The sequence below is a fragment of the Borostomias antarcticus genome (genome assembly GCF_949987555.1).
Source record: "Borostomias antarcticus genome assembly, chromosome: 10".
Taxonomy (NCBI): domain Eukaryota; kingdom Metazoa; phylum Chordata; class Actinopteri; order Stomiiformes; family Stomiidae; genus Borostomias; species Borostomias antarcticus.
This window is the reverse complement of record NC_140243.1, coordinates 10,106,348-10,118,847: the sequence shown is the minus strand read 5'-3', so window position 1 is coordinate 10,118,847 and position 12,500 is coordinate 10,106,348. Positions and strand designations below refer to the sequence as shown.

The 12,500-nt window shown below is 50.2% G+C and overlaps 2 protein-coding genes across 2 annotated transcripts in view; one reads left to right on the top strand and one right to left on the bottom strand.

The window, feature by feature from the left end:
• Nucleotides 1-4,621, top strand: part of lnx1 (ligand of numb-protein X 1) — a gene marked incomplete at its 5' end in the record, with an annotated part of 30,279 nt that extends 25,658 nt beyond the window's left edge. The window contains 3 exons of the mRNA XM_084444133.1: nucleotides 1,146-1,392; nucleotides 3,078-3,236; nucleotides 3,323-4,621. Coding sequence (XP_084300259.1) covers nucleotides 1,146-1,392; nucleotides 3,078-3,236; nucleotides 3,323-3,458 — 542 coding nt within the window. The 3' untranslated portion in view covers nucleotides 3,459-4,621. The remainder of the gene's footprint in view (nucleotides 1-1,145; nucleotides 1,393-3,077; nucleotides 3,237-3,322) is intronic.
• Nucleotides 4,622-5,172: 551 nt separating this feature from the next.
• fip1l1a (FIP1 like 1a) overlaps nucleotides 5,173-12,500 on the bottom strand; it is a gene marked incomplete at both ends in the record, with an annotated part of 18,054 nt that continues 10,726 nt past the window's right edge. The window contains 4 exons of the mRNA XM_084444466.1: nucleotides 5,173-5,317; nucleotides 5,798-5,941; nucleotides 10,197-10,374; nucleotides 10,891-10,949. Of these exons, the coding sequence (XP_084300592.1) occupies nucleotides 5,173-5,317; nucleotides 5,798-5,941; nucleotides 10,197-10,374; nucleotides 10,891-10,949 (526 nt within the window). The remainder of the gene's footprint in view (nucleotides 5,318-5,797; nucleotides 5,942-10,196; nucleotides 10,375-10,890; nucleotides 10,950-12,500) is intronic.

Below are 12,500 nucleotides of genomic sequence, written 5' to 3'. Positions count from 1 at the left end.
GCGAGCCTCGTGTTTCATTACCAAGGTTATTTATCCAGCAGGGAACACCGGGGAGGCTCCGGTTCAGGGCTCTGCAAACTGATTAGAGCACACAATATTAGACGGAAACACACACACACACAAACGCACACACATACACACGCAAACAACGCAATGCTCAGAATTGATTAGGTACGTTCCAGAGGAAAAGACAGGGTGTACTTTATCAGCTCATTATACAGAGGTAGTCAGCTCTGATATAAACCACACACACACACACAGGCACAGACACACACAGGCACGCACACACACACACACACACACACACACATGCCCTTCTGAAATAATTGGATATGGTATGTTTGGATACACTAGTTATTGGGTGGGTGATTGATTTGTATGTGTGTGGTTCTAGTTTGTGATATGGGTGAGAATGCAGCCGTGTGTGTGTGTGCGTGTGTGAAGTGCGAGATATCTAAGAGAGCTCCCTGTGCCGGCCGGTCCAGACATCAAAGATGTGCAGAGGTGTTCAAACCCAGGACCCCCTGCTGCTCCGCTCCTCTGAGAGAAGCACCGGAGGGAGGACAGGAGTTGCCTCACGTCAGCCTCAACAGAAGCACGGATGTAAACCTGTGTAGTTCCTGTTCATGGTTGTGCGTGTTTATCTACGCCTTATCAATATGTAGGCACAGCTGTCTGTCTGTGATTGTGTGGTTATCCGCATTGAGAACCTCAATCTGAGATTACATTACATTTTACATTACAGTCATTTAGCAGACACTTTTATCCAAAGCGACTAACAATATTGAATTTAACGTAGGAAAAGCCAATGTACTACTACTTGCCAGAACTCACAAGTGCCTCTCCTTTCTAAAACAAGTGACTAAGAGCGTAATCTAGTGCTGAATGCAAAGTGCAAGAATAGCAATCTGATTGCTGCCCCTCTGATTCAGATGGCTGCAAGGCTGTGTGTGTGTGTGCGCGTGTGTGCGTGCGTATGCATGTGTGTGCGCGCAGGTGGTTCTTTGTTCTCCAGTCCCTGGCGCTCCCAGGGAAGATCGTTGAATATTCAGCAGACAGACGGACGAAGTCCTCGTCTTGTGACGTCAAGTCTTTTGAAAGGCGTCTCCAGGGTAACGCTGCGCCCCCGCCCCCCCCCCCCCCAGGTGACATCCTGCTGAATGTGAACGGCGTGGACTTGACGGGCGTGACGCGGGGGGAGGCAGTGGCCAACCTGAAGAACATATCCTCCCCGGTGGTGCTGAAGGTCCTGGAGATGCGCCCGCCGGAGGAGTGCCCTCTCGAGTGCCCCTCGCCGCCCTGCCTGACGCCCTCGCCCACGGACGGCCCCAAGCGCCCGCCGCCCTGCGACGACTACTCTCCGCTGTGGGTGTCGTGGCTGCAGCTACCCAGGTGAGACGCGCTGCTACCTCCGTCCTCTGCACTCTCTCTTCTCCTCCCCCCCCCCCCCGCCGACAGACTCTCCTCCCCTCCTCTCTCTCCTCCTCGTCTTCTGCACTGGACAGCCAAGACTCTGACAGGCCCAGCTGGGAGGAGAGGACAGGCTGAATACTAATGCTGCAGTCTGGACTCATCTATTAACTTTCAGCTCCAACACTGCTCTACCATGGGAGAGAGAGGGAGAGAGAGAGAAGGCGGGGGGGGGGGAGGCAATTAGACAGTTTCAGCTCCTTTCTCTCTGGCCCTCACCTTCTCTCATCCTCCTCTTCATCATCTCATCCCTGTCCCAGGAAGTGCTCATTCTGGCATTTCCTACCTTACCCCCCCTCCCTTCAGTCTTCTCATGATCTTGAATAAATTTCAAATTATGACTAGAAATGGTGCTCAGAGAGCACAGACCTCCGCCCCTGAATGCATTTCGTGCCTCTGTGCCAAAATTGAATGGGTTGTAAATTGGCCCATGCTACACCCAACCACCGAGTTTCATGAAAAGCAGTCTGGTAGTTTTTGTGTAATCCTGGTCCAAAAGAATGAATGGGAGGTGAATGGCCGTCCAGGCCATGTTTGGGCTGCTTGTGATTCACTGAGGCTGAGGTAACAATGACTGGAGGTGAATGCGTGGCTGTATTTGGCTGGCTCTGTGGCGCCCCCTTCAGGTCACAGCCAGCAGGGGGCAGTACGGTGCACTCCGGGCTCTCCTCCCGCAGACCCCAGTCCAAACCCTGTGTTGATAGCACCCCCACACAGGGGCTTTGTGGATCCGGCCCGTGATTCAGATCTGCTCCAAAATGTAATGAGTCCTAAGGTGGCCCATGATACACCCCTTCACCTTGTTTCATAAAAATTAGTTTGGTGGTTTTTGCATAATCATAGTCCAAAAAATGAATGGAGGTGAATGGCCAGTCCGGCCGTGATTTGGATCCACTCCAATATTTAAGAGGTTGTAAGTTGGCCCATGCTACACCCCTCCACGAGTTACGTGAAAATCGGCCTGGTAGTTTTGGCTTAATCCTGGTTCTTGCCGCTGTGGCGGAGGTAACAAAGCGGGAACTGTTTAGGGATTTTCTTCTCAGACAAACCTCACTCTCTCTTCTGGTGCTGGTGTTTGGTGTGCAGTTGAGGTGTTGGATTTGGGATTATGAGTGACCCCTCCCTCCCTCCCTCCCCCTCCAGACAGGGCTCAGTCTGACGGGACTCTGAGCTGTGGCTGGGCCTCAGCAGCTTTACTACCACTGCTCACTGGAAAAGTAAAAGTGACATTCGGAAAAGTAAAAGTGAAACTTCATGTCACCCCGGCCAGCAAAACCGATGAGAAAGAAGCAACTACTAAATTGCCCTGGGAATTCAGTCTAGACTGGCAGTGCTTCTGCAATTTTCTCCTGCCTCTGGGCTGTGTGTGTGAGACTGATACTAAAATCCCCTCAATTTCAGCGTGGTATTTCCACTGCTTATCCTCACCTGGGAGGAGTCGTGTCTCTGTTCTCTCTGGAAGGTGGCCAGGCGTCTGTCTCTCTCCGCCCGACAGGCAGCGGACTCAGTCGTGCGGCTCCCACAATGTTCTACAGGCTGGCCTCGCATTCCGGGGCCTGCCGTCTGGAGATTTACTCAATCTCATCTGTTTTTTTTGTCCCCGCCAGGCACCTGTACTGCTGCAAAGACATCATCCTGCGCCGGAGCACATCGGGCAGCTTGGGCTTCAGCATCGTGGGGGGTCAGGAGGAGGTCAACTGCAACCAGTCCTTCTTCATCCGCTCCATCGTGGAAGGGACACCGGCGTACAACGACGGCAGGATACGGTAGGACCACACCCACGACGTGTAGTAACCCTGGATCATAACATACTGTATGACTGACCATATATGCCCTGTGTGTGTGTGTCCAGATGTGGGGACATCCTGCTGGAGGTGAACGGGAAAAGCACGTGGGGGATGACCCACACGGCGCTGGTCCGTCTGTTGAAGGAGCTGAGGGGGAGGATCACCCTGACCATCGTCTCCTGGCCCGGCAGCCTGCTGTAGCCCCGCCCCTCCCCCCCACACACCGCACGCAGGGGAGGGGCCGGCAGCATGGACCAGGAGTGACTGTGGAACTTTGGACAGGCCAATCACACACAAAAAAAGCCTGCCGTGTGGGAGGGGCTTACACTAGAGACGTAGCTATCGGACCCCGACTCCTGATGGACAGCTGACACTTTGCCAGGAGTGGAGGGAGGGGCCAACCCATGTGACTGCAGTTTGACCAATCCCCTCAGGGACAGTGTGCTGAGGGGTGTGGCTCCGCATCCCTACCCCAGGGATGCGGGCAGCAATCTGATTGGAGGAGAGGGTCGTTCTCGGACACAGCATCCAATAAGGATATGGGGGGGGGGGGAAACAACAAGTTGCCAATTCCAGTAGTTCCATGTTAGGGTATGCATTTAACTGGACTCACATTTCTTTATTGTAAATGTTGGGTGTCTAAAATATACTGATTCAAGCACTTGTACTATGTTTCTCTTTGTTTGATTGTTTGTTTTATGGCCTTTGAGTATAGGCTTGGTTCTGTTTGTCCTAAAGTGGTGATCATGATCTGTGGGCTAGAAGACACATTGCCAAGTAGTTGTCTGTGTTGAGATGTTTTCAGAAGCTGTCGTTAAACTATCAAACCACTGACGAAAAAAATATATAGAAAAAAATATGTAAAAATGTGTTCTTAACCTCTTAAGTAATATTAAAGGAGTAGTTTGGTAATTTAGCAGCATACGCCCTGTTATAAGATTATTTATGATCATATACAGTACAATGGTCATAACATTTTTGGCAGACTGCACTCTTGAGATAGAGTTCATTGCTCATGTCACAGCCAAGTGACAGCTAACAATATAATGGATCTCTATGGGCATATGCCCATAGACCCCAATTGTGTACTTAGCTGTGACATGAGCAATGAGCACTACTGTATGTAACTCAAGAGTGCAGTCTGTCAAAATTTGTATATGGACCGTTATACTGCGTTATCATAAATAATGTTTAACAGGGCTTATAATGCTAAATACCAAACTACTCCTTTAAGGTGACATCATGGAGGCCTTACTGATTTTCCTACTTTTGAGAAGAAAAAACTGACTTGGTTTGTTTCAGTGGATGAGGTTGAACAAACTGACTTGGTTTCTGTGTGTGTTTCAGTGGATGAGGTTGAACAAACTGACTTGGTTTCTGTGTGTGTTTCAGTGGATGAGGATGGGGCCCGTCCACAGCGGTTCTGTCTCTTGCTTCAGCCTGTGTAGTATATCTGATGGTACCTTTGGTAAAATAATCAATAAAGTCATATGAAAAGGAAAGCTGTGTCAGGGATCTTTGTGTGTGTGTGTGTGTGTGTGTTTGTTTGTGTGTGTAAAAGTCAATAACATACGTGTGTGTGTGTGTGTGTGTGTGTGTGCGCGTGTGTGTAAAAGTCAATAACCTGGGATTTAACACAGTGCAGTCCACTCTGATTCACACCATTCAGCTGATGCACAGTCACAGTTACTTTATGCAAACAGATTTGTTCAACTCAACTCAAGTAGCACCTGTCTGAAGGGTGAATAAATAAAACAGTTTGTATACAACGTATACACTTAATCATTCTCTGGGTTTTCACCATATCTTAAAAGCAAACTGAAATACATAGATAGGGGGAGCTGGCCAGTCTCTGAGGGGCAGTGCCCCAGGGTCCCACCAAGCCTTGCTATTGGCCAGCGAGATGAACAGGAAGTCACTCGGTGGGCTCGGATTGGTTCTCCTGGTCAGCCAAAGGCTCTTGATTGGTCTCCTTGTCCTCCCTGCTCCTCTTGGCCTTCTTGTGCTTGTGTCTGCGGCTGCTGTCACCCTCCTCACTGTCATGTCTCCTCTTGCTGCTGCTGTCACACACACACACACACACACAAACATACAAACATACACACAAAGCATTATATCACTGTCCTCTTCTGCATTTGTCTATGGCCAAGTATATGTTCCTTGCTCTGTGTGTGTGCGTGTGTGTGTGTGTGTGCGTGTGTGTGTGCGTGTGTGTGTGTTTTCACGTGCCCGGTCTGCAGCCGCAACTGTGGATCCAGGATTGGACTCTTTAGCCACAAGAAGACTCATAAATAGGAGAAGACGGTCATCATCAGATACGATGGACAACCAGCAAGGCAAGGTGTGTGTGTTACCTCCGTGAGGCCTTGTGCAATGTGTGTGTGTGTGTGTTACCTCCGTGAGGCTTTGTGCAATGTGTGTGTGTGTGTTACCTCCGTGAGGCCTTGTGCAATGTGTGTGTGTGTTACCTCCGTGAGGTCTTGTGCAATGTGTGTGTGTGTTACCTCCGTGAGGTCTTGTGCAATGTGTGTGTGTGTTACCTCCGTGAGGTCTTCTGCCTGCCCTCGTCCCTGTCTCTGTGCCTCCTCTCTCTGTGTCTGTCGTCCCTCTCTCTGCTGGGCCGAGCGCGGTGGCGGTCAGAGCCTCTCTCTCCGTAGTCCCTGTGTCGCAGACGCTCATCCTCGCTGCAAGCACAGCTCTCATTGGTCAGACAGACGGCACATATCAAACAAGGAGCTTTCCCATTGGACATTAGAGAGAAGCCTGGGCTGAAGTCAGTCAGCGGGTTCCTAGTGACCTCGGTCTCTCCTCTGGCCTGGTGCTGGCCGCTCCGCTAGGTGACCAGTCTGCTCCGGACCAGGCTATGACGGGCCAGTCTGTGAAGGTCCTGTCCTGTCCTGAGGTGACCTCTGTGGTGAAGCTCAGCCAGTATCCTGGGGGCTCTCCACTAACACCTCCATTATTTACTGGACGGCTCTGCGTCCCAGGGGGGCCATGCTCTTTCACAGAATCAGCCATTAATTCACACTCTACCCTCTCACGACCTGAGTTACAGCTCTCGCACGTGTGCGCACGCACTCACAGCACGCACACACACACACGCAAGGTTCCTCTCATTTTCTCTTTTTCACTGCTGATTGGGCAAATCAGGGACAGACATGCACTTAAAGGAGTAGTAAAGGGAAAATGCGTGTTTAGCCCTGTTTTAAGGTTACTTATGATCATATACAATGGTTCAGATCAAAACGTTGACAAAACTAGCACTTTTGAGAAAGTCTGATAATTGCTCTACGACCGTTTTGGTCATACAGTGGATGTGGGTGGGCACCTTGAAAAATCATTCAAAAAACATGTTAAACTCTCAATTTCAAAGACAAGAAACTCACCGAGGTGTTAGTTGGCATTCTGACATATAATTCGCCATAAAGTAAGATTGTAGTTCATCTGGAAAGGCTTTTTTTAATATTTAGCATAGAACTATTTAGTCGCAGCACATAGGCTACGTGTGTAAACTTCCGCAAACTAGGTAGCCTAGCAACATAAACAATAACAATAGCTACCGTAAGTAGTTCCGCTTCCTGAATCCCCTCTGCGGATTGATCTACACATCTACAACGGTCGCTTCAATACAAGTCAATGGATTTCATAAAATGATCAATAAAACCCTACAGGATTCATACTTTGCAGCCAATTTGATGTCAGAACACCAACGGACACCAATTACCCCCTCGGTGAGCTTCTTGTCTTTGAAATCGAGAGTTTAACATGTTTTTGAATGATTTTTCAAGGTGCCCACCCACATCCATTGTATGACCTAAACGGTGGTAGAGCAATTATCAGACTTTCTCAAAAGTGCTAGTTTTGTCAACGTTTTGATCTGAACCATTGTATATGATCATAAGTAACCTTAAAACAGGGCTAAACATACATTTTCCCTTTACTACTCCTTTAAGTCTCCTTCCAGCCAGAGAGCTCTCGGATAGAGTCTATCTACTAAATGACCTCAGTCATCACAAAAATAGTATTTGCCTTCTATGATGCAATTTCCCTCTGGGATCAATAAAGTATCTACCTATAAGGATTTTATTAGGATCCCCGTTAACTGATGCAAAACATCAGCTACTATTCCCAGGGTCCACACAAAACATAAAACATGACAACACCATCACAAAACAAAGATGTTCCTGATCCCAGAAAACTACATTCTCAACTACAGTACAGGAAGTTGAGAGCTAAGCCTGAACTGAACTCTCTCTTTCTCTCACACACATGCACACATTTGTAACCAGAGCTCATATCTACATAACAGCCAAGCAGGAGGACACAGACACAGACCGTCTGTGTGTGTGAGCTCATCAACCATGCTGGCGCCTACATGCTGAATATAGGTCTTAATCAACAGCTGATGGAGGCCCTATGTGTGTGTGTGTGTGTGTGTGTGTGTGTGTGTGTGTGTGCGTGTCAGAAAAAGAAAGTGAGTACAGTAAATCTTACAGATATGAACATTACCATTCAGGACACTAATAAAAGATCTGAGTATGTGTGTGTGTGTGTGTGTGTGTGTGTGTGTGTGTGCACGAGGGAAGGAGATGAGAGAGTGTGTGTGAGGCGGTGCCAGCTGGAGGGAGGACAAGGCCCCGCCTCTGGCGATGAGATCACATTCAGGGGACAAGTGTTCACCAAATGGCCATCCAGCTGCCCAAAGCTGCGCCCGCCGCCTCACAGCTAACAGAAAACCTTGTGTGGGGTGGGTGCTCAATCTTAGGGAGTTAGTTAGTTAGTAGGTGCTAACTCTGGAGCATGTAGGCTCAGCCACAGCTGGTGCCGCGGGGCAGGGCTGCCCGTGGGCCACTACCAGGCGGATGCCCTACAGAGCCAGGCTTACTGACTGGAGCTCCTCAGAAAGTAGCACAGGCACACACAGATAAGCACACGCCAGCGCCCACTACCCATCTGGGGTGTCCACTGTCCACTGTCCCGACACATACTGTATGCACATACGTATACGTGTCTGTGTGTGTCTGTCTCTCTTCTCAATACACAGCGTGCACCTCAGGCAACAGAGTCACATGAACAGAAAGTATGGCACACGCGCGCGCACACACACACGTCAACCCAGACAAGGTCCAACTACTCTAACACTGGGAAACGTGAGCGCCCCCTCTCTTTGCGTCTGTATTTCTCTCTCTCTCTCTCTCTCTGTATGTCTCTCTCTCTCTGTATCTCTGTTGGCTCTGGGGACAGCTCATCTAGGTCTGGATCTCTGGATCTAGGTCTATAATATTGGGTCTGTCCCTGGGTCTAGGTTTCTGGTATAAGTTCTAAGTCTCTGGGTCTGTGCCCCTGACCTGCTCTCTCTTCCTGTGATTGGTCAGCCCAGAGCCTCGTAGCATATGACGTAGCATACACTGTTCTTCTCCCTATGTAACCCTGCACGCTGGAGCCCTCTGCAGCTAAATACAACACAGCCTGTGTGTGTGTGCGTTTGTGTGTAAGATCTTTATTTTCCCAGACGGAACAAATAAACGCACACTGGAATGTGCTCTCTCGTGGTTTAGTTCTCATTTGCCTGACTAAGATCTTTTAGGTTGAAAAGTTGCACAAGAATATTCCAATATATTTTCGTTTCATATTTTATGTATTTCATGCTCTATTAAGATGTGAACACTAGTTGCCTTTTTACATATTTTTGACCTTTATATAACCAGAGATTTTTTTACCATGATATATGACCAACACACAGTTCCAAGCGATGTGTTTTAAAGTTTAAAACAACATCATTTGAAAAACGTTTAGTTAAAACCCTCTCCCGTACTTTCCCTGCCTAGTGATTGGATGTGGAAGAGTCTGGGGTTCTTTGGTAAATACCCTCACCTCATTCATTGAAGATGAGCTTTAGCCAAGTTCACACCGAACCCCACCCTGAGTGTACTGTACTGTATGAATGTGCAGCAGAACTATGTTGTGTGATACGTACAACTAGATTGCTGCTGTATATTCATATAGTAAGGGTTGGGGCGTGTTGGCTAGGAGACAGCCCACAGTGTGTGTGACAGATTTGTGTGTGTGTGTTAGGGGTGTAACGATACACTAATCTCACGATACGATACACGATATTGGGTTGACGATAACAATACGATACGATACACTAAGGGCAGGTGTGAAGCGTTGCAGTAGCGCTGCTGTTCACACCAATAGTGCATTTCTCCACATTTCTACTCCACTATACGAAAGAAATATAGAAAGAAAGAAAGACGTGTTTGTTACCAGCGTTGTGTAGCCAGCGTTCACTGATATACAATAAACATATCACAATATTGTTTTCACCTTGACGATACGTATTGTGACGTTTCTGTATCGCGATATATTGTGGCACGATATATTGTTACACCCCTAGTGTGTGTGTGTGTGTGTGTCATAGTCGGCATCTGTCTGTGTTGATGTTAATCAATGACATCTGGCTAATGGTCAACGTGAACATGCCTAGGAAATGTAGGGCAGGAGTATGTGTGTGCGTGTGTGTGAGTGAGTGAGTGTGTGTGCGTGTGTGTGAGCGTGCGTCAGAGTGAGTGTGCATGCTGTGCTGCCAGACTGTAGGCCAGTAGGACACGGTGTGAGAGCGGCAGCTGAGATGGGATTGGTGCTCAGCTTGAGGTCTGGGGGCTGCCCAGAGGAACACGCTGACCCATGAGCCTGTGAGAGAAGCTTGGCTTGGGCTGCTGACACTACTGTACTGTACCTGGCCCAGTCCAACTCAGCTAGGACTGTACCAGCTCAGCAGTAGCCCTGGTCGACACCGTTCTACTGTCTAAGACTAGACTATGGAGTGAGGTGGAAGGGAGAGAGAGAGAGAGAGAGAGAGAGAGAGAGAGCAGATAGTGTGGGGTTTTTGGTCTAACCAGCTCCCCCTCCTCACACCCCCTCGGGGCCGTCCCTTACCTGTTGTAGACTTGAGAGGAGGGGCTGTGCTCTCTCTCTCTATCCCTCCCTCGCTCCCTGTCCTTCTCGCGGTCACGTTCTTCCCGGGCTCTCTCTCTCTCCTGGTCGCGCTCCCTCTCTCGGTCCTGACGGGCGTAGTACTCCCAGGCCTTGGCGCTGTCAATAACCCCTGCCCAGCCTGGCATTGGAGGGTACACACCTGAGGGGAGGTCCAGAGGCAGGCCAGTGAGCTGATTGGAGGGGAGGTGTGCAGGAGTTCATCATACAGTCTCAATATTCATCATAACTCTCAAAAATGGAAACAGCAAAACCCGTGAAGACAGTAGATCTAGGACAGCTGCTGTTTAAGACGGCTCAATAAATCAACAATTCATCTTGAGTGCAAGGCTTCAACAAACCATGAAAATGCCTAATTAGGACACACAGCCAAGTCAAGCGGCCAAATGAGGCAGGCTGACTGACAGTCTCCGACTGTCTTCAACTGACTGCGAGACTGACTGACTGGCCAATCCTCTACCTCCCTGATTCTGGTGTTGGTGAGAAGGGTTGAGAATAGCAAACTCTACAGTATACCACCCAGTCCCTGCAGACACACCGGCCGTGTCTGTCCAGTCCGGCAGGGCGCCATCTGCCGCTGGGCCCGACCCCGTGTGATGAACAGAACCAGCGGTGCCGGAGTGCCAGAGAGACCCACCTGGAGGGAAGGGGTACGGAGGGGGAGCAGGGTGGCCGTCGTAGCCTCCGGAGCGACCACTGCAATGGAAAGAACAGAGGTCATCGACCCTACCGTCACCTCACAGCGTTTGTACAACGCGCCGTTAGGTTCAACACACACTCAAAGCTGCACACTGTATGGATACAATGAAGGCTATGTGGCTTCAATCATAATAACCCTTTGATTCTGATCTATTCTGGTGCTGGAACGAGCAGACGGGGTAATCGATCCAGGATGAGAAGCAACGGTCAGCTCCGGGTCACACCTGTCACAAGTTCTACTCCACGTGTGGACAACCTGTGGCAACGCATGCACACGCGCGCTCTCTCTCTCTCACGCTCTTCAGGGCTGAGACGAGAACCGATAAGGTGCACAAGCGTTGGCCCGGGAGCCGGCAGAGAACACTGCCCAGGAAGTCATTCATTTTAATGAGCGATAAAAGACAGAGGGCGAACAAACGCGGAGTATGAGAAGAATAAAGAGAGGAAGGTAAGCGAAGCGGTCTGGTAAGTTGATGATCAAAGAGCTGCTCCAAAAGCAGAGCTCCATTTCCAAATCGTTTGATGTGACTGGCTGGCTGTCAAGACGCAGCGCACGCCCGCCAACGGTGGGGGTGAGGGGCGGTGAGGGGTGGAGGGGTGGGGGGAGGGGGGTATTACCAACATTGGCAGGATCCTCTGCCCATACGCACGGCCTGGAACCACGCCCGCTTCCGATTGGAAGCTTCCGAGGAGGCCGAAGGTGGAGTGAGCCCGTCTGTGAGTCTCGTCCAAGAGGATTGCTTCGCTCCAGGTGTGGATCCGAAAGCTCTGATCTTTAAATAGCATTACAAGGCCAGCTGCACCCATCAAGCCAGCCAGACAGGCAACCAGTCAGCCCGCCAACCAAGCAGCCAGCCAAGCAGCCAGTCAGCCAGCCAACCAGCCAGTCAGCCCGCCAACCAAGCAGCCAGCCAACCAGCCAGTCAGCCAGCCAACCAGCCAGTCAGCCAGCAAACCAAGCAGCCAGCCAACTAGTCAGCCAGCCAACCAAGATGCCAGCCAACCAGCCAGTCAGCCAGCCAACCAACCAGTCAGCCAGCCAACCAAGCAGCCAGCCAACTAGTCAGCCAGCCAACCAAGATGCCAGCCAACCAGCCAGTCAGACAGCCAACCAACCAGTCAGCCAGCCAACCAAGCAGCCAGCCAACTAGTCAGCCAGCCAACCAAGATGCCAGCCAACCAGCCAGTCAGACAGCCAACCAACCAGTCAGCCAGCCAACCAAGCAGCTGCCCTCTCCCTCCACCACTCAGGAGCCCTGATGAGGCCCAGCATCTGACTCACAAAGTACTGAGTAAGGACAGAGATCACAGTAGACAGAGGTCACAGTGCTCCCTGCCGACATACTGCAGGAGCGGGGGTATGTGTGTACATGCATGCGTGTGTGTGTGTGTGCGTGTATGAGGGGGCGACGGGTTCGGTGTGCGTGATTGACAAATCTAATCCTAATCCCTACCTGAGGGGACCAATCTGTGAGCCCCGGGGCCCCTGACTGAGCTGAGGAGCAGAGCTGAGACCAAGCCAGCACCACCTCCTGTTCCTAATCTTAC